The sequence below is a fragment of the Mirounga leonina genome, unplaced genomic scaffold, assembly GCF_011800145.1.
Source record: "Mirounga leonina isolate KUSES-001 unplaced genomic scaffold, KU_Mleo_1.0 Mir_125, whole genome shotgun sequence".
Taxonomy (NCBI): domain Eukaryota; kingdom Metazoa; phylum Chordata; class Mammalia; order Carnivora; family Phocidae; genus Mirounga; species Mirounga leonina.
Genome location: NW_023270305.1, coordinates 18,106,249 through 18,130,109, shown reverse-complemented (window position 1 = coordinate 18,130,109; position 23,861 = coordinate 18,106,249). Strand labels below are relative to the sequence as shown.

At 41.5% G+C, this 23,861-nt stretch overlaps 1 protein-coding gene across 1 annotated transcript in view; it reads left to right on the top strand.

Annotated features, from left to right (window-relative positions):
• Positions 1-22,695, top strand: part of SRD5A2 (steroid 5 alpha-reductase 2) — a 44,636-nt gene extending 21,941 nt beyond the window's left edge. The window contains exons 2-5 of the mRNA XM_035000854.1: positions 12,000-12,163; positions 16,678-16,779; positions 19,093-19,243; positions 22,034-22,695. Of these exons, the coding sequence (XP_034856745.1) occupies positions 12,000-12,163; positions 16,678-16,779; positions 19,093-19,243; positions 22,034-22,100 (484 nt within the window). The 3' untranslated portion in view covers positions 22,101-22,695. The remainder of the gene's footprint in view (positions 1-11,999; positions 12,164-16,677; positions 16,780-19,092; positions 19,244-22,033) is intronic.
• The last annotated feature ends 1,166 nt before the right edge of the window (positions 22,696-23,861 follow it).

Below are 23,861 nucleotides of genomic sequence, written 5' to 3'. Positions count from 1 at the left end.
CTTAGAATAATCTATTACTTATTTACTGAGTACTTTTTATATTTCTTGAGTATTTATTTATTACTTTTTTCCTGAAGAATTATGCCAGGTTCTGGGTTACCTTTCACATAGCTGAGCATCTCTTGGGCTTAGCTCTTAGAACTGCTCTGTGGGTGAGTTGGTGGTTGGTGGCATCAAAATCTTCCAGAGAGCTTTCATAAATCTCTGCAAGAGTTTATAGTAGGTAAGGTAGTTTTAATACTCAGCCATATCTGCCACTGGCCTATAGAATTTAAGGCCTATCTCTAAAGCTAGATAAAGAGAATCTCTCTATAGACGTCCACAGTTAAAAACTGATTCTCCAAGTCAGCCACCAATGCTCATGACAGATATACATTTGAACATCATGTATTTGTTAAATAAACTTTTTATTTTAAGATGATTTTAGATGCACATGTAATTGTTAGAAATAATACATAGATATCATGTGTAACCTTTACCCAGTTACCTCCAAAGGTAACATTTTGCAATATTATACTGCAGTATCACAACCAGGATATTAGAATGTTGGTTATAGTAAAGAGACAGAATATTTCCATTACCAGTGGGATTCCTAATGTTGCCACACTCACTTTCCTCCTGTTCCCACCCCCACCTAAATCACTGGCAACCATTAATCTGTTCTTCATTTCTATACTTTTGTGATTTCAACAATGTTATATAAATGGCAGAATGTAGCATGTAACCTTTTGAAATTGGCTTTTTCTTTTTCAATCAGCATAACTATCTGGACATTCATTGAGGTTGTTGTATGTATTGTTAATTCTTTCCTTTTTATTGCTGAGTAGTATTCAATGGTATGGATGTACTTGTTTCTTTAATAATCCACAAATTGAAGGACATCTGAGTTTCCAGTCTTTGTTATGAATAAAGTTGTTATAAACATTTGAATACAAAATGTTGGAAAACATAAGTTTTTATTTTTCTGTGATAAATGCCCAGAAATGCAATTTCTGGGTAATATGGCAGTTTCATGTTTAGGTTTTGAAGAAACTGCTGAGCTGTTTTCCAGAGTGGCTATACATTCCCACCAGCAGTGTATGAATGATCCAATTTTTTCATATCCTTGCCACTATTTCATGTTGTCAGTTTTTATTTTAGCCACTCTGATAGGTTTGCAATAATATCTCATGGTGGTTTTAATTTGCATTTCCTAAAGGGTAACGATGTTGAACATCTTTTCATGTCCATATTTGCTATCTTTATATACCTGTAGGTAAAATGTCTCTTCATGTTTTTTGCCCACTTTCTAATTGAATTTGTTTTGTTTTTAATGTTGAGTTTTGAGAGTTCTTCATGTGTTCTAAATTCTAATCTTCTGTAAGATATGTGGTTTACAAATATTTTTCCCCTAATATGTAGCTTTTCTTTTCATCCTTTTAACAGGGTCTTATGAAGAGCAAAAGTTTTAAAATTTTTGATAAAGTCCAATTTATGATTTTTCTCCTTTTATGGATGGTGTTTGGTGTCAAGCCTAAGACCTCTTTGCTTAGCCATAGATTCTGAGAATTTTTGGGTTGAAAGGCTATCTTTTGTCCTTTTAATTGCTTTTGCACCTTTATAAAAAAATAAGTTGGGCCTATTTGTGTAGGTGTATTTCTGTGTTCTCTGTTCCCTTGATTTATGTGTGTATCTCTCCACCAATACCACACAGGTTTGATCACTGCAGTTTTACAATTGGTCTTAAAATCTGGTAAGCAAATTCCTCCCACTTTATTCTTCTTTTTCAGAATAGTTTTAGTTATCAAAACTCCTTTGCCTTTCAACATTAATTTTAGAATTATTTTGTCTATATTTATAAAATAATCTTGCTAGAATTTATAGGAATTTCACAATCAATTTGGAGAAAATTGACATCTTTACTATGTTGAGTCCTTCAATCCATGAACATAGTATGTCTCCATTTATTTATTTATTTTAAAAGAATTTATTTATTTATTTGAGAGAGAGAATGAGACAGAGAGAGAGAGCATGAGAGGGGGGAGGATCAGAGGGAGAAGCAGACTCCCTGCTGAGCAGGGAGTCCGATGTGGGACTGGATCCCGGGACTCCAGGATCATGACCTGAGCCGAAGGCAGTTGCTTAACCATCTGAGCCACCCCGGCGCCCCTGTCTCCATTTATTTAGATCTTTGATTTCTGTCATTAATGCTTTGTAGTGTTCGCCATACAAGTCCCGTGCATATTCGTTTAGATGTGCACCTCAGTATTTTATTTTTGAGCTATTGTAAATGTTACTTTGTATTTTTAATTTCAGTGTCCATATGTTCATTAATAACATATAGAAATGTAATTGAATATAGTGTATCCTGCAAACTTGCTGAATTCACTTATTAGGAGGTTGGGGTTTTTTTGTATATTCTTTGGGATTTTCTATAGAGGCAGTCATGTCATTTGCAAACAGGGACAGTTTTGTTTCTTCCCTTCTGATGTGTTTGCTTTTTTTTTTTTATTGCCTTATTGTACTGACTAGAATTTTTAGCACTTTGTTAAGTAAGAGTGGTATGAATAGATAGACATCCTTGTTTTGTTAATGATCTTAGACCATTCATTATAATGTTTCCTGTGGATGTGCTTTTAAGTTCAGGAAGATTTACTCTATTCCTATTTTCTGAGTTTTTATCATTATTGGGTGTTGAACTTCATTAAACATTTTTTTTACAATGACTGATATGATCACAATATTTCTCTTTTTGTTCTGATAATATAGTTGATTTCATTGATTGATTTTTGAATTTTGAACCGGTCTTGCATCCCTGGAATAAACCCCACTTACTCATTCTGCATAATTATTTATATATATTCCTGAATTCTGTTTGTTAACAATTGTTAAATATTTTTGTGTTCATATTTGTGGGGGTTAGTGGTCTGCAGTTTTTTTTTTTTTTCTTTGTACTATCTTTGTTTGGCTTTTGTATCAGGGTGATTGTAGCTTTATAAAATGAAGCAGTTATGTAGAATTGGTGTTAATTCTTTAAATGTTTGTAGAATTCCCCAGTGAAATCATTTGGACCTGGGATTTTTTTGAGGAGGCAGTTTAAAATTATGAATTAAATGTCCTTAATAGTTACAGGGCTATTCAAGTGATCTATTTCATTAGGGTGAGCTATGATGCTGTGTTTTTCAAGGATTTCATCTAAATTGTCGAATTTATGCATGTAGAGTTGTTCATAGTATTTCTTTATTATTCTTTTAATGTTTTCAGGTTCTGTAATGATAACCCCTGTTTCATTCCTGATTGTTTCTTCTCTCTTTTTCTTTATTAGTCTTTTTAAAGGTATGTAAATTTCACTGATCTTTTCAAAGAATAGCTCTTTGTCTTATTTGTTTTAGTTATTGTTTTAATGTTTTGAATTTCATTGATTTTTGCTTTTATCTTTATCTTTATTACTGCCTTTCTTCTACTTCCTTTGGCAATATTTGGTGTTATGCTTTTCTTTTTTCCTAGATTCTTTTTTTTTTTTTAAAGATTTTATTTATTTATTTGACAGAGAGAGACACAGCGAGAGAGGGAACACAAGCAGGGGGAGTGGGAGAGGGAGAAGCAGGCTCCCTGCAGAGCAGGGAGCCCAGTGTGGGACTTGATCCCAGGACCCTGGGATCATGACCTGAGCCGAAGGCAGTCGCTCAACCGACTGAGCCACCCAGGTGCCCTTTTCCTAGATTCTTAAGGTGGGAGCTTTGAGACCTTTCCTATTTTCTATTGTATGCATTTAGTGCTGCAAACTTCCCTCTCAGCCCTGATTTAGCTGTGTCCCATATATTTTGATATGTTGTAATTTTCATTTTCAATGAGTTCCTTATAGTTTTTGATTTCCTTTGAGGCTTCCTCTTTGAACTATAAATTATTTGGAAGTCTGCAGTTAAGTTCCCAAGTTTTGGAGATTTTCTTATTATCTTTCTGTTTGATAGAGTTGGTGAGAAGTGGTCAGATTCTGGAAATATTTTGAGGGTAGAGCTGACAGGATTTGTTAATAGATGTAATGCAGGGTATGAGAGAGACAGAGAGAGATGGAGAAAAAGAGACAGGGGAGCCTGCGTGGCTCAGTCAGTTAAGCATCTGCCTTTGGCTCAGGTCATGATCCCAGGGTCCTGGGATCCAGTCCCACGTCAGGCTCCCTGCTCAGCAGGGGGCCTGTTTCTCCCTCTCCCTCTGCTCCCCTGCTCCTGTTCTCTTGCTCCCTATCTGAAATAAATAAATAAAATCTTTAAAAAGAGAGAGAGAGAAAAAGAGAAAGAGAGGGAGAGAGAGAGAGAGAGGAGTCAACAGTGGTTCAATCTGGGCAATTGGAAGAATGAACTTGCCATTTACTGAGAAGTGACAGACTTAGGGAAGTGTAGATTTTGGGAAAAGTGGGGAATCAGGGGTTTGTGTTTGGATACATTAAGTTTGAGATATCCTTTAAACTAGATGTCTAGTGGGACATTGACTATATGAGTCTGAGTTCAAGGACATAAGTTTGGGAGTTGTCATTCTGTATATGATATTTAAAGATATGCGACTAAAATGTGGTCCCATCTACAGTGGTTTTAAATAAAGAGAAGAGTCCTGAGCCCTAAAGCACTCTAATATTTAGAGGTCAAGGAGATAGTGAGAAACCAGTAAAGGAAAATGAGGAGACATCAGTAAAGTAGAAGAAGAACCAACAGAAAGCGGTGTGCTAGAAGCTGAGTGAAGAAAGTGTTTCCAGAAGGATGGAGTGATTAAATTGTCAAACAAGAAGGGAACTGAAAATTGACTCTTAGATATGGAAATGTGGATATTTCTGGTTGTCTTGCCAGGATCAGTTTCAATGGCAGGGGAGGGAGGAAAGAAGAGGAGGAGAAGACAAAGAGATGGCAAGTATAGACAACTCTTTGGAGGAGTTTTGCTGTAAAGGAAAGCAAAACAGTGGGGTGGTGGGTGAAGAGGTACATGGGTTGAGGGAGTCATTACTACACATAACAAGTAAATGTATACATGGGAACCTTGTATTTATATATAGAGAGTTTGAATTTATTTTGTCTGACAATGAAGTCTAAAATTTCATATAGTGAAAAGTCTTCAATAGGCTTGATAATCTTAGCAAGAGGATTTATATTTGAAGAAGACTTAGTTAAATATGAGTTGGTCTATGGAAGATGTGTAATTTTAAAGGTTGTTTCTTTGGTTTAATTTGGATTTGCAATTTCAGTTAACCCTTTCCAATAAGAGTCCCCCAAATGAATATTTACTTAGCAGTGATAGAAAACTTTATATTTACAGAGTACTTATCAGTCTCTGTATCAGAACAAACACAGAAGAATGAAAAGGTCGTTAGTAGTGTAGGAAGGAATTAAAGCAAAGTGGTCCCAAACCAGGGAAACTGAGTCTCAGGGCAAATGTGGGATCTGAAGGTGAGACTCACCAGCAACCCTCCACAGCACTAATTGTCAACCTCTTGGGCTAGACTCTCTTTTCCTTTTCCTGCAGAGAAATCCAGCGAGACTACATTTCCCAGCCTCCCTTGCAGTTAGCATGGGGGGTGTTGCGGAGGGTGCGCAGGCAGAAGAGTGAGGGTGGAAGTCATCTCTTCCACTTGCAGCCTGTTGCCTGGCCCTTGGGAAAACCTGTCCACACTCCTCCATGCTCTCTCTCTGTCTGTTTGCCCGCCAGAGGAGGAGGATGCCCTGGAAGAGTCTGGGTCTTGAATGATTGTGGAGCAGAGCACCAGCCCTGAACAGCATTGCATGGGGGCACCAGCAAGACACGAACTTTTATTATGTGGAAACTCTGATACTTTAGAGTTGTTTATTATAGCTGTGAGCCTGTTCTGGTTATTACATACTCCTTTGGATGAGATGCAGTGAGTTTTGGCTTTGCATTTAGACTTAAGAAGTCCAGAAGTTAAGGGTGGGGCAGTTACATGATTTGATCTGGAAGCATGGCTACATGCAAGGACCAATTTTGGGGGCATTTTTGGCACTGACAGGGCCACACTGGGATGTAAACAACTATTTTAAAAGTAGCCTTTCTGTAGCCTTCCAGGACCCTTTCCCCTTAAGAAGGTAAGCCACCTTCAGGCCCTCAAGACTTTATGGGGTGTGAATGGGAAGAGAAACAAATTTTTCAGCAACTATCCTGCAGTTGGGCACTTTTCCTTGCAGAATCCTATTTAATTTTTACAAGAATCCAACGAGGTAGTAAAGATTAACCTACAGTCGTTCTTCTTTTCCATACCCAGTTTGTTACAGATTTGGGTAGAGGAACTCCTTTCCACTTGGCACCCATGTAATTTCAACAACCCCACCCCCCCTTTTAATGTATTTATTTATTTTAAAAGATTTTATTTATGAGAGAGAGAGTGAGTGGGGGTGGGGGGACGGAGCAGAGGGAGAGGGACAAGCAGACTCCATGCTGAGTGTGGAGCCAGACCCAAGGCTCAAGCCCAGGACCCTAAGATCATGACCGGAACCGAAACCAAGAGTGAGCCACCCAGGCACCCCTCCCTGTCCCGCCTTTAATCTTCAATTGTTTCCTTACTTTCCAACACCATGAACTGTCTCACCTTGTACTTTTCCTGCCTCTGATCTGGAATGAGCTATTTCTCCATGGTGGCCTGCTTCCTTTAGAGAATAGTATTTACAAATGGAGACCCAGTGCTTATTGCTGCTGGTGGGTCATTACTCCTAGGTCTTTGGGTGGGTCAGTATTAAAAGTCATGAATTCATGTTGATATTTCCAATCCAAATTTAACATTACATTTTGTTGGTTTTATATTTGTATCCTTTTAGCAGAAAATCTTAGTTCTTTTTTTTAAAGATTTATTTATTTATTTTAGAGAGAAAGAGTGTGAGTGGGGGGGAGGGGCAGAGGGAGAGACTCTCAAAGCAGACTCTGCACTGAGCTCGGAGCCCCACTTGGGGCTGATCTCACAACACTGAGATCATGACCTAGGCCAAATCAATAGTTAGAGTCTCGTGCTTAACTGACTGAGCCATCCAGGTACCCCCAACTCCTTTTTTTGAGGGTGAGAGAGAGAGAGAAGGCTTCCAGGGTCTTTTAAAGAGTGGAGTATAACATTATTTGCAAATATTGATATACCTGGGAAATCCTGGAAAATATACTGAAAAACTATGATAAATAGGAATTAAGGATGTGATTGGGAACAAAATTAATATATTAATATTAGAAAAATCAAAGGCCTTCTTCTATATGTAAAACAACCAGTAAATAGAGGTAAATGGAAAACCGGTGAAGGTTGCACAATTTTTTGGATCTACTAAAAACCATTTAATTGTATACTTTAGTATGGTGAATTTTATGGGATGTGAATTATATCTCAAAATTTAAGCTAATTAAGAGAAAATTCAGGCTGTGGTGCACTCTGTGATTAAATTGTAGGGCGTCTTCCACTTACTAGTGTATGACCCTGTCACCTAACCTCACGCACTGTGTCTGACTCTTCATCTGCCCATCTCATAGGGCTGTGAGGATTAAGTGAGCCAATATATGCAAAGTGTTTAGAACGAGACAAATAATAAGAGCTCAGTAAATGTATTGTTTTTGGTAACAATATGTTTATAAGGCTGTTGTCGACATTACCCTTCTGTTCGGGTACAGGTGGTTCCTTTGCACTCATTCAGGTCTTTTTTTGTGTCCCTCAGGACATTTTTAAGCTTTTTTTTTTTTTAGATTTTTATTTATTTGAGAGAGAGTGAGCACAAGTGGAGGGAGGAGCAGAGGCTGAGGCATGGGGAGAAGTAGGCTCCCCGCTGAACAAGGAGCCCAGTGCAGGGGTTCCATCCCAAGACCCTGAGATCATGACCTGAGCCGAAGGCAGGTACTTAACCAATTGAGCCACCCAGGCGCCCTATCTCTGAAGTCTTGATTGTTGTGGCTACTGAAGTCACTGCTTGGTTAGATCAAGGATCAGTTAACCATGGGACAGAGCCTTATGTAAACACCTTGAACCAATGTCTCCTGGTCTTTGCCAAGGGCCTCTGTGTGCCTGTTAGAGACTCCTTCAGTAATCACCCACGTAGTTTACAGCTCTGCTTTTAGCATCGTTAGCTACTTGGGCAAACCTCAAGGTCAATCAGAGGTGAGAGTTTAAGACATTTTCAGGTCTGTTTTGAACATATGCATGGTCCTATGCATGTCATGGCAGTCTAGATTCCCAGAAATATACCTGAGATTTTGAAAACCCCTTAGGGGCATTGCATTCCTCTGTCTTTCCTTTAAAGCTTTTTGGTGGGTTTGTTATTTGCCCCACCACTGTCCTGGTAAAACATTCAACAACTTCCCCCTTCCCCAGAAACATTTAGCACTGGGTACTTTTTTTTTCCTCTTATGATTCTCTTTTTGTTTTTTTTAATTTAATTTTATTATGTTATGTTAATCACCATACAGTACATCATTAGTTTTTGATGTGGTGATCCCCGATTCATTGTTTTCATATAACACCCAGTGCTCCATGCAGTACATGCCCTCCTTAATACCCGTCACTGGGCTAACCCGTCCCCCCACCCCCCTCCCCTCTAAAACCCTCAGTTTGTTTCTCAGAGTCCATAGTCTCTCATGGTTTATCTCTCCCTCCGATTCCCCCCCTTCTTTTTTCCCTTCCTTCTCCTATTGTCCTCCATGCTATTCCTTATGTTCCACAAATAAGTGAAACCATATGATAATTGACTTTCTTTGCTTGACTTATTTCACTTAGCATAATCTCCTCCAGTCCCATCCATGTTGATGTAAAAGTTGGGTATTTATCCTTTCTGATGGCTGAGTAATATTCCATTGTATATATGGACCACGTCTTCTTTATCCATTCATCTGTTGAAGGGCATCTTGGCTCTTTCCACAGTTTGGCTATTGCGGACATTGCCGCTATGAACATTGGGGTGCACATGGCCCTTCTTTTCACTCCATCTGTGTCTTTGGGGTAAATACCCAGTAATGCAATTGCTGGGTCATAGGGTAGCTCTATTTTTAATTTTTTGAGACACCTCCACCCTGCTTTCCAAAGTGGCTGTACCAACTTGCATTACCACCAACAGTGTAAGAGGGTTCCCCTTTCTCCACAACCTCTCCAACATTTGTTGTTTCTTGCCCTGCCAATTTTTGCCATTCTAACTGGTGTAAGGTGGTATCTCAATGTGGTTTTGATTTGAATTTCCCTGATGACTAATGATGATGAACATTTTTTCATGTGTCTGTTAGCCATTTGTATGTCATCTTCAGAGAAGTGTCTTGATTTCAAGTCAAGAAATGGGCAGAAGACATGAACACTGGGTGTGTTTGAGTGAGGTGGAAAAGACTAGCCTTTTGAGCAGAGTCTTCTAGGGAACCACCAGGCAGGTTAAACGATGATTTCTCTTTGGGATTGAGGCTTTGAAAGAGTTCCAGCCCCATTTTCCTCTCTCCAATCCTGGGAATGTGGGCTGTTACTTTTCAGGTTCTGCCAAGCTGGAAAGTGGGAAATGGGACTAGGGTAAATGAAAATGCCACAATGTTTGTTGCCCTTCCTGAGAGCCAAACATTCTCTTGTTTAAATACTCCCCAGGTTGATGTAAGCCTTTGGCTGACACTGAGTTTTGAAAAGTTGATTCTGAATTTTTTTTTTTTTTTTTGCTTTTATGGAGGGGTGAACTCTTGGAGGTCCTCCTGCTATTTCACTCCCTTAATTAATTTTTATACTTAAGAGTATTTCTAAAATTTGGGAGGGGGTGTTTCATAAATTGGTTTTAAAGTTCTCATGAAGAAATAAGTAATTAAGAATAAATTGAAAATCCTCAAAAACGGTAATGATATAAGAATAGCCTCCCCACCCCCATGCCTGGCTGGCTCAGTCAGTAGAGCATGCAACTCTTGATCTTGGGGTTGTGAGTTTGAGCCCCAGATTGGGAGTAGAGTTTACTTAAAAAAAAAAGAGCTCCACCTAATTTTTTTTTAAAGATTTCATTTATTTATATGTTTGACATAGAGAGAGAGAGAGAGAGTGCAGGAGCAGAGGGAGGGGGAGAAGCAGACTCCCTGCTGAGCAGGGAGCCTGATGCCGGGCTCCATCCCAGGACCCTGGGATCATGACCTGAGCCGAAGGTGCCCCTGCCCCACCTAGTATTAAGACATATATTAAAAGTACAATTATTAAGACAGCGTAGTACTGACAATAAATAGGTCAATGGGACAGAACCAAGAGTCTAGAAAAAGAACCAATTTTTATGATAAATTAGTATGTAATACCAATGAGAGTGCATGTCAGTGAAAGAAAAGAATTTAGTAAGTTTACTAGCATTAGAGTCTTATCTAACTTCTTACAACAAAAGAAATTCCAGATGTTTCAAAGGTTTAAACATAAAATGTAAAATCATTAAAGAATAGGGAAATAGCTCTGAGAGGTTACAAGACTTTGGAAGCAACCCAAATATCCATCAGAGTAAAATAGATAAACATATGTGGTATATTCATACCTAATGGTAATAACAATGAAAACATATGAACTGTAGCTTACATGCAACAACATGCTTGAATCTGAGAAATATGATGAGTTAAAGAAATAAGACATTAATGGATACTCTAAGAATCATAGAATATGACTCCATTCATATGGAATTAAAAATGAACAAAATAAACTATATTTTTAGGCATAAATCCAAATGTGGTAAAATTGTAAAGAAGCAAACGGAAGTGACTTTTACAAAAATCAGGATGGTGGTTAGCTCTGAGATGATAGTGGTATGGTGAATAGAGAGGAAGGCTTCTGGGGGTGAAGGGGATGTTCTAGTTCTTGACTTGTTTAGTGACTATATGGGTGTTTATTTAATAGTTATGCATTAAACTGTTCACGTAGGTTTATGAACTCACCTGCATGATTGTTATAGTGCACCATAAAAGAAGAAAAATTATAAAGAAAATGTAGTTGATTTCTAGTATTTAGCATTATATCTTGGGCAAATCTTATTTTGAGGCTGTTTATATATTTTTAATCCTATTTTCCCAGCTTCCTCTAGATTCATGCTTCCTAACAGTTAGAGGAATATCTTTCTTTTCTCGAGAGATTCTGCGGTCCACTTCCTAGGAAATGCCACAATATCGGTAATTAAATCATATCAGAGCGACAATTAGAAAGCTGTACGGTGGAAAGGCTGTTACCAAAATGTCATCCCACCACTGCAGGGGCAAGCGAGGCTCTCCCTTTCTCCAGCGTCATCTGGGTTTCATTTGTAGATTGATAAAAAGCCGAGCTCCAGTCGTGGGCTCATAGGATTGAATTTATTAACTTCTGGATGGAGATGAAATTTACCTTTCAAGGCTGGTTTGAGAATAAAATAAGGTAATCAATGGTGCCTACTATGGCCTTTAATGAAGCAAGACAAATAATAGCATAAAGGATTGCTCTATGGAGGAGTAATGTTCTTTTTTTTTTTAATTTTTAATTTTTTAATTTTTTTTTATTTTTTAAAGATTTTATTTATTTATTTGAGAGAGAGAGAGAATGAGAGACAGAGAGCATGAGAGGGAGGAGGGTCAGAGGGAGAAGCAGACTCCCCGCCGAGCAGGGAGCCCGATGCGGGACTCGATCCCGGGACTCCAGGATCATGACCTGAGCCGAAGGCAGTCGCCCAACCAACTGAGCCACCCAGGCGCCCCAGTAATGTTCTTTTTTGCATAAGTTCAAGGGAAATGATTTTTAAAATGGGTTTTTTTTTTTTTTTTAAGATTTCATTTATTTATTTGACAGAGAGAGACACAGAGAGAGAGGGAACACAAGCAGGGGGAGTGGGAGAGGGAGAAGCAGGCTTCCCGCTGAGCAGGGAGCCCGATGCGGGGCTCGATCCCAGGACCCTGGGATCATGACCTGAGCTGAAGGCAGATGCTTAATGACTGAGCCACCCAGGTGCCCCTTAAAAATGGGTTTGATATAATTGTTGTTTCATCTCATTGTTCGATTTTTTTTTTTTTTTAAACGCTGCATCCTGACATTTCTTTCCCATCTATCTCAGGACCTTTGTTTACTCATTGCTCACTAGAGGGAGGCCTTTCCCAGCTGCGTTTCTTGTCAGAGGCTTTGTCTTCTGCATGGGAAATGGACTGCTCCAAGCCTACTATCTGGTTTACTGTGCTGAATACCCTGCTGAGTGGTACACAGACGGACGGTTTAGCCTGGGTAAGTAAACCTGGCCACTTCTTACCCACACCCCGCCTAAATCCCCAGCACCGCCCCCCCACCCACTGCAATTACCCCCCAGTGAATTCCATTCTCCTCTTCTCTCCCTGCTACCCCGCTCTTTTCTCTATAAAACAGCCAGAGAGCTCTTTGAAAATCATGTCACTCCCCACCTCAGAATCCTCCAGTACATTTCTGCTACTCTCGGGATAAAAGACGAATTCCTTATCACTGCCTATGTCTGTGATGCCTAAATGTTGTTGGTCCTGCCCGATTTCCCCACCCCGTTTCTTGCCTCCGTCCAGTTACTATACTGTAGTCTCAGTGGCCTTTCTGCTGGGCCTGAAATGGTCAAGCTGGTCCTGCCCCAGAACTTTTGTACAGACTGTTCCCTCTGCCTAGAATGTTCTGTCCACATATACTCATGGAGGTTGGTCCCTCACTTTATTTAGTGCCTCCTCAAAGAGACTTTTCCTGACCATTTTTTCTAAAATAGTAGAAAACACTGTTGAGTTTTTTTTTTTTCATTATCTGCAAGAGGAACTCAAGTCGGGAAGGTTCAATTGTTTGTATATTATTTTGGCTTAAACCAAAATGCTGGGATTACCCTTAATTCCTCTCTTTACATCACACATCAAATTCTCTGTCAGTTTAGGATGGCTGCATCTAGCTCCATAACATGTACCCACAGGGCTCACTTCTCCCTTGCGCCTCCGACTTGGTCCTGGTCTGAGCCTTGATGGCCTCTTGCTGGGACCGCCAAAGTGACCTTCACACTAAGCTTCCTGCCGCCGGTACCGGCCTTCAATAGCCCCTTCTGCACACAGCAGTCAGAGGGAACGTTTGAAAACACAAATGACTGGAGGATTGGTCGTATGAATGCTGAACATGCACACAATGGAGTGCTCTGGAGCCCCAGAAACAAACAAACAAACAAACAAAACAAAAACAAGGAAGATCTCTGTGTTCCTGTGAAGTATCTCCAGAATATGTGGTTAAATAAAAATAAAGTGTGAACAGTGTATCTAGAATGCTACTTTTCATGTAGAAAGGATGGAAGGAAAATGTGTGTGTGTGTGTGTGTGTGTGTGTATAAAACTAGAAAAGGGAATATCGGATTGATAAAAAAAGAAACTAATTTTAAAAAGATGACCTTTAGGTCTGGGGGAAAGATAATGGATGGCAGGCAGAACTTTTCTTTCAATATGATTTTGCCCTTTAAATCATGAAACTTAATAATTTCGTTTAAAAAAATCTAAATGGGGGACCCTGGCTGGCTCAGTTGGTGGAGCGAGCAACTCTTGATCTTGGGGTCGTGAGTTTGAGCCCCCGATGTGGTGCAGAGATTACTTAAGTAAATAAAACTCAAAAAAAGTCTACATGGAAGACCCTAAAACTGAGAACAAGCCAATAAATGTACCTAACTATATGTTGAACTGGTAATATAACCATACAGGAAAATGATTTATGTTAGTTTACAAGAAATAAGGAGAATGAAGAGATAAGTTGAATGCCACCATCAGGAAGTGAGCCAGTCTTATCTAGAAAGTGGGGCATTCTGAGGTACAACTGTCTGGTGTCTTTTTAAGAAGCCAGTGCCCTAAAAATTTTTTAAAAAGGTAAGGGTCAGGTCACCTGGGTGACTCAGTCGGTTGAGCATCTGACTTTTGGTTTTGGCTCAGGTCATGATCTCATGGGTCATGAGATGAAGCCCAGCGTTGGGCTCTGCACTCAGCAGAGGGTCTGCTTGAAGAATCTCTCCCTCTGCCCCTCTACCTGCATGCACGCATATACCCCTCTCTCTCTCTCTCAGATAAATTAAAAAAAATTTTTTTTTTTTTTTTTTTTTAAAGGGAAAGGGTCTGGGCAAGATTAAAATGGCCTTTAAAGAGATAATGACCAGATGCCAGGTATGGTCTTATACTGGACTTTGGTTTTCACAAACCAGCCATAAGAAGCATTTTGGGGCCATCTGGGGAAATGGAAATATGGCCTAGATATTATATAAGATGAAAATCTGGAAAGATATGCACTAACGTGTTTAATGGTTATAATTTCTGGGTGGTAGGAATAAGGTGTCTGGATTTTCTTATTTTTGCTAATTCACATTTAGTATTCCATGTAACATATTTACTTCCTTTGTAACAATAATAAATGGAAATCATTTCCTATTTCTCCCCTGCTCCAAACCTGCCAATGGCTTTCTCTTGCACTTAACAATCCAAACTCCTCACCAAAGCCTACAGTGCTTAGTGTGTTTTTTTAGTTATCATCCTGTCCACATTTTCCCACTTTTCTCTCTGTCTTAAAGTCTCAACTACACCAGCCTTCCTTCTGTTTTTTTAGACAGAGTAAACCTATTCTAGCCTCAGGGCCTTTGCACCTGCTAATCCCTATACCAGATTGCTCTCCCTCAGATCTGTGCATTCTTATTATTCAGATCACAGGACAAAATGCCAAATCTTCAGAAAAGTTTTCCCTATCCACCTCATCTAAGTAGAGACACCTCCTCCCCTCCCCGGTTCACTCTCTATCTCCTGATCCTGTGATTTTCTGCTTTGCAGTGACATTATATGATTTAAAATATTTTAGTTATTTGAATTCATTTCTGTCTTATTCCACTAAAATGTAAGCTCTATGAGAACAGATACCCTGACTGTTTTCTCACTACTGTATCCTTGGTGTTTAAGACAACGCTTGGTGTATTATAAGCTCTCAATATTGGTTGAATGAATAAATGAATGAACAAGTGAACACATGAGTGAGTCTTGTGCCATCCTTGTGAAACAGGTACTATTCAAATCCGTTTTACAGATGAGAAAACAGAGGCTGAGAGGTCAGTGACTTGCCCAAGGACACACAGACCTTGAGTCTAAGGTTTCTGCTTTGTCTCCAGCTGTGCCTGTTGTCTCCCCTCCTTCTTTCAACCTCCTGCCATTGGTGTCTCTCCCTAGTTTCCCTTTCTTCCAGGCCAATATTTTAAAAAATTTATTATTGAAGCATAGTTGACATACAATGTTATATTAGTTTCCAGATGCATAGCGTAGTAATTCAGCAATTCTGTGCATTGTTCAGTGCTCCCCAAGATGAGTGTAGTCACCACTTGTCACCATACAACGGCCAGTGATCTTTTGACTAGACAAGACTCATTGTTTCCTGTCGTAGCAAATGAGGTGAGAGGAGATCTGTTTTTAATTCAAGTGTTCTTGCTTTTTGCCTCATGTATTTTGATCAGCACAAATACACATTGTTGAGAGGTGGAGGTTGGGCATCTATGTGGAACAGTGAGTGTTTCTGGGGTGTCATGGTGCCCACTGGGGTGCAAGACCTCACATCCCTGATCCTGGCTCTCCTCACCTCAGACCCGGGCTTCTTTCTGAGCCAGTAAATGGGGAACAAGACTATGTGTGAACTGGCAGTGGTTGAAGCCAGTTTGCTAGGTGCCAGGCTCCCCAGTCTGATTCATGTTACTTTCATGAGAATGGGTATATCACTCAGGAATGCTCTCAGCAGTGAGTCACAGAAAACCAGTTCATAGTGACTTAAATAATTAAAAATGTCTATTTCTTACATAACAAGAATGTCCAAAGGTAGGTGGCTTCTGCATTCCTTTAGTTGCTTACAGATATCATTAAGATCCCAGGAACTTCCTATACTTTCTATTCCACTGTTCTTAACATGTTTACCTGTGGTCCTCATCATATTCACTTCATGATTACAAGACAGTTGCTAGAGCTCAAGGCATCACATCTGGCAATGAAAGGGGAGGAAGGCAGTAGAGGCACTGGTCCCATCTTCCCTTTTATCAGGAAAGTAAAAATTTCCAAGGAAATTTCCCTTTATATCGCTGTGGCAAAAATAGGTCACATGACCACTTTTCAGCCTTCCAGCCTCTATAGTGGGGGAAGGCAAAGGAGGAGGGTTTGGAATTAGCGGTTGAGTTTGCCAACCACAATTTAATTATTTGGGAATGAGCCAAAAGTTTGCTATTATTCATTTATTCATTGGACAATGGTGTTGTTCCCTTTCTCTCCTCTCCCACCTGCCTCCATCCTGTGACACTGTATACTTTCAGTCTTTTGGTCTATGCACATATGGCCTCTCCACCCACATTTGGGACAACGGCTAATTAGCCACCCTTTGCCATATCTTTGTAACGTTCTCAGAATTTGAAATTAAATGCACTTCTCTTCACTTAAAAAAAAAACCAGCTTGTGAGAAAAACATCAAAACCAGGATACATTTTTTTTTTTTAACCAGGATACATTTTTAAAAAAAGATTTTATTTATTTATTTGAGAGAGAAAGTGTGTGTGAGAGAGAGCACAAGCAGGGGGAGCAGCAGAGGGAGAGGGAGAAGCAGGCTCCCCGCTGAGCAGGGAGCCCGATGCGGGGCTCGATCCCAGGACCCTGGGATCACGACCTGACCCGAAGGCAGATGCTTAACCGACTGAGCCACCCAGGCACCCCACCAGGATACATTTTTAACTTCTTCCCTCTGTCTTCTTTGCTAAGGTGTCTTCTTATTTATTTTGGGAATGGGAATCAACATTCATAGTGACTACATATTGCGCCAGCTCAGGAAGCCTGGAGAAGTCATCTATAGGATTCCGCAAGGTAATATCTCCCCTGTCCTCCAAATTTCCACTCTTCCTTGGGAGCCTGTCCCAGAGGTTATGCTATGAGTAGCAAATGGAGAGGTTGCGGTGAGGGCAGATGACACAATATATCCCAGTTTGCCTCTGACTTCTCCTTCACATCCCCTCCCAGCCCACAACACGTTTGCTTTTTCTGATCTAAACCTGGAAGTTCAGCTAGAGGCACCCTCGGGAATGTGCAACATCATAATACCTTGAGGGTGGGGGAGTGCAAGGCTTGGGGTAAGGTGGAAATAGGCTGCCACCTCGTTACAGTAGGTAAGATTACCATGTACTGTACTAGGCTTCTCCAGAGAAACAGAACCAATAGGATATAGATACAGCTATAGAAACATAAGGAGATTTGTTATGAGGAATTGGCTCACGTGATCATGGAAGCTGAGAAATCCCATGATCTGTTACCAGCAAGTTGGAGACCCGGAGAGTAGGTGGTGTAAGCTCTAGTCTGTGTGCAAGAGAAGACTGATGTCCTAGCTTAAAGACAGTCAGGCAGAGAGAGTGGACTCTCCCTTACTTGGCCTTTTTGTTCTATTCAGGCCTTCAATGGATTGGATGAGGCCCACCCACGTCGGGGAGGGAGATCTGCTTTAGTCAGTGTATAGATTTAAATGTTAATCTCATCCAGGAACAGCCCCACAGACATACCCAGAAATAATGTTTAATCAAATATCTAGGCATGCTATAGCCCAGTCAGGTTAACACAGAAAATTAAGCATCATGTGTACCCGCTGTGTTGGTCCTTCATGAATTAGCCAATAAAGCTGAGTTGTGTATTACTTGTCTTCTCCGGTTGACCTAGACTCATCTAGTGAGTAGTCAGGGGTGGTACTGTACACATTTCCTGCCACTTGTATTTTCTTAAAGGTATGGAGAGCCATAATTACTTAATCAAAAATTAGGATGGGAGGTCTTACAAGTGCAAATGCTTTCTCAGATATAAAGTCACAGAATATTTGAAATCCTAACTGTTCCCAAGAAACCAGGTGCGAGGTTGACAAACATAAGCAGGTGAGAGTGAATTAGTCCAAGTAATCCTTTGCTATTTTAGGTGGTATTTGGGTAGGTTGATGGCTCCTTTTGATGTAAATAGAACCTGTTATTTACTTTAAAATCTTTCCTGAATTACAGTATGACATTGATATTCATTTATTAATAAAATAATGACAGAGCTACAATGAATTCAGTAACACATTTAAATGAATTTAAATGTTGCTGACATCCTCATGGTGTCTACATCAAACAAAAATAATGCCAAATATTGAGATATGCTGTTTGCAATTTATAGGCCCATATACCAGCAACAATTTATAGACCCTCTGTGGGAGGTCAGTGGTTTCTCCCAGGGTCTGGGAGATCACAGGTCTGGAGCTGCTGACATAGTGACATCTTTAGGGAAGATAACTTGAAGGAGCTTTGGGATTTTAAATATTCACTCAATAATTAGCCAAACAAAGAAGAGCAGAGAATTCTCTTAAAAGCTAGATTGTCAAAGTTAGTTTCCAACTATTAAGGTATGTTACAGAATGATTTAAATACAAAAGATTCTTTATATAACTATGGAAAGAAAAAAACTAGTTTACTGTAGGGCAGAAAGTGGATACATTAACTATCATTGGAAATGTGTTGGTTTCTATTTACAGGTTTGATATCAGACATGTATGGTTGGATAGAAAAGCAAACCTTGAAAATCAGCAGAAGCAGACCTCACCAGCCCCCAGGAGGGCAAAGCCCCTGCAGCTCCCACTCACTTCCTTCAACTTGAACAGAGTATATACACTCCTTTGCAGGGGTGGGGAGGGGCAAATGCCACAGGAAAATGTCATTACTTCTAGCATCAACACAGGTTTTTATTATTGTCACATAGCGGGTTGTTCATTTTGTCTGAGTACCCACCTGAAATATGCTGTGCGGGCGTCCAGGGGAGAGGTGAGAAGGTGAGAGGTGGCTTGGGAACAAAACGAAAACCCGGCCTCCTGCTCCTCATCATTGTCTTGCCTGGAGCCAAGGGGTGCAGCAGCCGCTGCTAGAGATTGGCTGGAGCCCATCAAGCGGTTGGGGCCATGATTCCGGGAAGTTCTGAGGGCAACAGGCTGTTGTCACTGTGTTTATCCTTCTCCCCAAGAGGACTGCGCCAGGCTGCGATGACCATAAGGAAGTCTCCAGCCCCACATTTGTCATAACTGCCTTTATGTGCTTTGGAACGAAGCAGAGGGGTTTGAATGTGGCAGTGACCCGGTTCTGATGACGGACCTTTCCGTTCTTCTGCCCGCAGGTGGCTTGTTTACGTATGTTTCCGGAGCCAATTTCCTTGGTGAGGTCATTGAATGGACGGGCTATGCCCTGGCCACTTGGTCCCTCCCAGCACTTGCGTTTGCGTTTTTCTCACTTTGTTTCCTGGGGCTGCGAGCCTTCCACCACCACAGGTAAATTTCTCAATTCATCACATAGCTTTCTGCTCCAAGCCGTCTTCCAGCACTCTGAGTCAGGTATAGAAACCTGAGACATGTATTTTTATAAGGTAAGGTTGATACAGAAATCCGGACTGGTAAATTCTGACTTTGAACTTGGAATTCAGCTGGGTGACAGTATCGTAAACACTTTTTTTTTTTCCTATGAGTAAAACTAAACCCATGTAGGGAGAGGCACACCCGAGGTGTCTTGGGAAGCCACCTGCCACCTTACAGAAGAAGGCTTCTGGGCAAGGAAGTTAGGAGTTAGTTGGCCTGGGCTCTGTGCCCTCCTAGCAGGCTCACCTGCGTGGGCTCTAGGTAAGGGTCCAGAGGTCCAAGAAGTATCTTCCATTTCCATGCTTCAATTCAAATTCACTTCTGCCACATCTCTCAAAGTGTGTCCCATGGGCAGCACTGTCCACAGCTTCACGGATAATCCTGAGGTCCAGCCACGATGAAGTACCGCCAGGGAGAAGCCTAGCCTCTGGTCTAGTGTGGCTACTATCTTTAATTCTGGCTTTGGTGCTAATAGTTCAGGTAATCACAGAGCCCTGGACACTCCAGGATTATTCTCCTGGAATCTGTGTGACACCAGGGCTTATTCTGGCACTCCCCTTTATCCGTGAACCCCACCCTCCATAAAGCCTAGCCAAGGTCATGGCTGGCTTCTTGGGAAGGTAGGGTAAGTGAATGCTTATGTGGTGTGATTGCAGGACTGTCCCCTCACCTGGGGAATGCCAGGAATTGTAGGGGTTTAGAACCTTTCCTCTGTAGGTCTAGCCTAAAGCCTTACTAAATTCCACCTGCCCCCCCAGACCCTGTACCTGCGATGGGGTGGGGACAAAAGCATTAACTAAAAGCATCACTGCAAGGGGAAGAGTAATGCACTAAGTTGCTATCGGGTTTTGCATTTGAACTTCAGATCCTTTCTCTAAAATGGCATTTGCGGCTGGAGAGACACAGAGCGAGGGAGGGATAGCCAAAGGGGGAGCAGCCTTGGAACCAGGACCTGGGGGACCCCTTAAGCTCCTGCATGGGTGTTTTAGTCGGGCTAATGATTAATTTTGTAGTTTTGAAGGTTAAACCAAGAATGGGTTCTTTTCCTCAGAGTGGACTTTACGCAGACGTGTCAGAAATGAATGAAATAGCAGCTGTCCTCATGACGGGCGCCGGCCACCTGCTAGCCTTGGTAGGGACGGGCTGCAAGGGCGTCCCCAGCTTGTAAGACAGTCCTCGTTCTCCTCTCTTGAGGCAGAGTCTGTTGCCCACCAGAGGCGGAGAGGGAGAGGGCAGAGAGGGCGTCAGCCAGCAGTCGGAGGGACCGTGGGAAGTGGTCTCAGGTGGGGCCAGTCAGGGGAGGGACAGGAGTTTCACCAGGTCTCCAGCAGGTGCAACAGCAAAATCCAAACTGTGGCCCTGACCTGTGAGGTCAGATTGCTCCATAAGGAAGGCCAGGCATCTTTTCTGTGGGGATAACTGGGCTTTGTGAGAAGCAACTCATCAGACCTCGCTAAGCATAGCGCGAGAAACCAGCCACCTCTTGTCACATATTATTACTGTTTGCTGCCCGTGATTTTCACTCGAGAGCTACCAGCTTCAACTAGCTGGTTCAGCCTGGTCACTGAAGGAGAAAGCCACTTCACCACATGTACTAATCTTCCAGGCCTGGGGCGCCTGGGTGGCTCAGTTGGTTAAGCGACTGCCTTCGGCTCAGGTCATGATCCTGGAGTCCCGGGATTGAGTCCCGCATCGGGCTCCCTGCTCGGCAGGGAGTCTGCTTCTCCCTCTGACCCTCGTCCCTCTCATGTGCTCTCTCTCTCTCATTCTCTCTGTCTCAAATAAATAAATAAAAAAAAAATCTTAAAAAAAAAAAAAAAATCTTCCAGGCCTGCCAAAGCAGATGACCACAAACCGAGTGGCTTGAAATGATAGAAATTTATTCACTCACAGTTCTGGAGGCAGAAGTCTGAAATCAAAGTGTATGTTGGAGGTTCTAGGCGAGGATCCTTCCTTGCCTCCTCCTGGCTTCTGTTTGCACCCCCAACCCAGTGTGTTCCATGGTCTACAGCTCCATCCCCAGTCTCTGCCTCCATGTCCACATGGCCTCCTCCCCTGCCTGTCTCTGGTCCCCTTCAGTCACACTGGATTAAGGGCCTTTCCTGTTCCAGGATGCCCTTATCTTACCTTACTAAATCATATCGGCCATGACCCTATTTCCAGGTAAGTCTTCCAGGTTAAGACTTCAAGCATATATTCTGGGGGGACACAATTCAACCCAGAATATGAGGTAACATTTTCTTGGCATTCCCAAGGCCTCATGAGGGGATATTTTCCTGGGAACATTGCCAGTTCTCTAGGATTAATCTTGCTCATGGTCTTTGGGCTCTCTGATTCAACCCAAGTGAATCCATTGAGCAGTTCCTTCCAGCTTTTCCCTTTTTTTATTGTGATAAAATACACATAACATAAAATTTACCATTTTGGCCATTTTCAGTGTACCATTTAGTGGCATTAGGTACATCCATAATGTTGTGCAACCATCACCACAGTCCTCTGGCTATTACTTTTTATTTCCCAACACAAGAAACTTCAACATTTATTTATGGGAGAGGATGCAGGAGGGAGAAGGAAGATGGACAAATGGCCATCTGCACAAGTCAGGCCCTGAGTAACTGTAGCTTGCTTTGTAACAAGGATCTCAGACCCAGCAAACCTCAATGGTTGACCACTGCTTACTATAGTTATTCCTTTCTTGTCTTTTAGGTTCTACCTCAAGATGTTTGAGGACTATCCCAAATCTCGGAAGGCCCTCATTCCATTTATTTTTTGAAGAAACCAGATAAAGAAGGAACTAAAAGCTCCTACATGACTGTTGAACACCATCAAGCTGATGAGCCTGTAACTTTTAAAGTTCCAGTGTCTATCTATACCAGGAGGCCTCTTGTGTTCTGACAGCCGGCCTGGAGATTCTGTGAGGTGGCTATTTCATGTGTCCTGCACCCTCCCGGGGTCTCTCTCCTGATCTCCTGTTGTTGCTTCCACAAGGCTCTTCTCCACACAGAGGCATCTGTCTGCTCTTTATCTAGTCCTCCTAGAAAGTGCAAAACTTCCCTATGCCTTTTCTTCTTGGGGTGATCTAAGTACATGTGGCCTAACACCTGCTTTGTGTCAATGTAAGACAGCCCTGTGGCCGGGGAAGTTTTCAGTTGAGGGCAGTGTTTGTAGAATTTATTAAAGGTACATATTTTACGCCCATACAAATGAGCAGATATTGAAATTCTGGAGCTGCATGGACCCCGAGCAAATCTACTCCCAAATGAAAACCCAGTCACACTTTCCTCTCCCTCAGTTAATTATGAAAGATGTGAGATGATGAAGTGGACTTTTAATAGAGGAGCCCTCTCTTCATAATTGCTGAAGGTGCAAGGAGGCATTGACCCCATTTCAAATTTGTGCATTGTCTCAGTGCCTCTGGCTTCCTGAAGTTTCCAGGATCCCTGTCAGAGATATCCCAGAAAACTGGTGTGGGGTTTATTGAAGGTCAGGTTTCTTGACCACAAAGAGAGAGGCCTGACTCTGGTTGGCGACTGAGATAGTAAAAAAGTGTTTTACAGTAGACACTGCCCGCTCTGATATTCTTGGAAACCTGTGGAAATATCCAAATAATGAGAGAGTGTCAAAGAAGGGAAATGACTGAGCAAGATCATAGGTTGCTTGCCTGGACAGGAAGTTTAAAGTGACACGGAAGCATTTCAGAAGTGCTCGGCAACTTTTCTTCTATTTTTTCATGGCAAGTCCTCAACATTTCCTAGGGGCAGCCTGAACATCAGTCCTCCAAGTCCCTAAGGGCGCAGGCTGAAAGCCACCACCAGAGGCCTGTGGCTGGCAGAAAACCTCTTTTGTTTGGCTCAGTCAGACAGGGATTCAACACATAGTTTGACTTTCTTTTTTTTTTTTTTTTAACATTAGAAGTTTCCAAAATTTCAAAGTTAGGTCTCTACATTTCAGTTTCCCTTGAAACGTTGGAGGCTGTGGGCCCATGGAACCTGCTAAGAGTGGGGACTGATCAGCTAGTCCGTATTAGAATTTGCAGCCTTGGTGGAGGGGTCACCCTAGCGTGGGTCCTCAGACACTGGGCTCTTTAAGGGAGGGGCTGAACACTCAGAATCAGAATATAGGAAAACATTTATCCCCTCAGGTTCAGGTTCATGGCAAGCGTCGGTCATGTTTAGCAAGCCCTTTTGGGAAATGAACACCAATTTTATCAGGTGAGGTGCTAAGTACAGAAATTCACTGTATAAGAAACAAGACGTTTGAAAGGTCTGAGGATGATATATATAACTGAAAAATACAAACTGTAATCATATAAATGTTTTTCTGGGTTTTTTGTTTATTAAATGCCTCTCAAATCACGGATGTTAAGTAATTTTGTTTGAATTGAAAGATCCCTGGGCTCATGAGGATTTTTATAAGGTGTTGAGTTGTGGAGCTGTGGGGTTTTTGTTGTTGTTGTTTGCATTTCTTTCTTTCTTTTTCTTTCTTTCTTTCTTTCTTTCTTTCTTTCTTTCTTTCTTTCTTTCTTTCTTTCTTT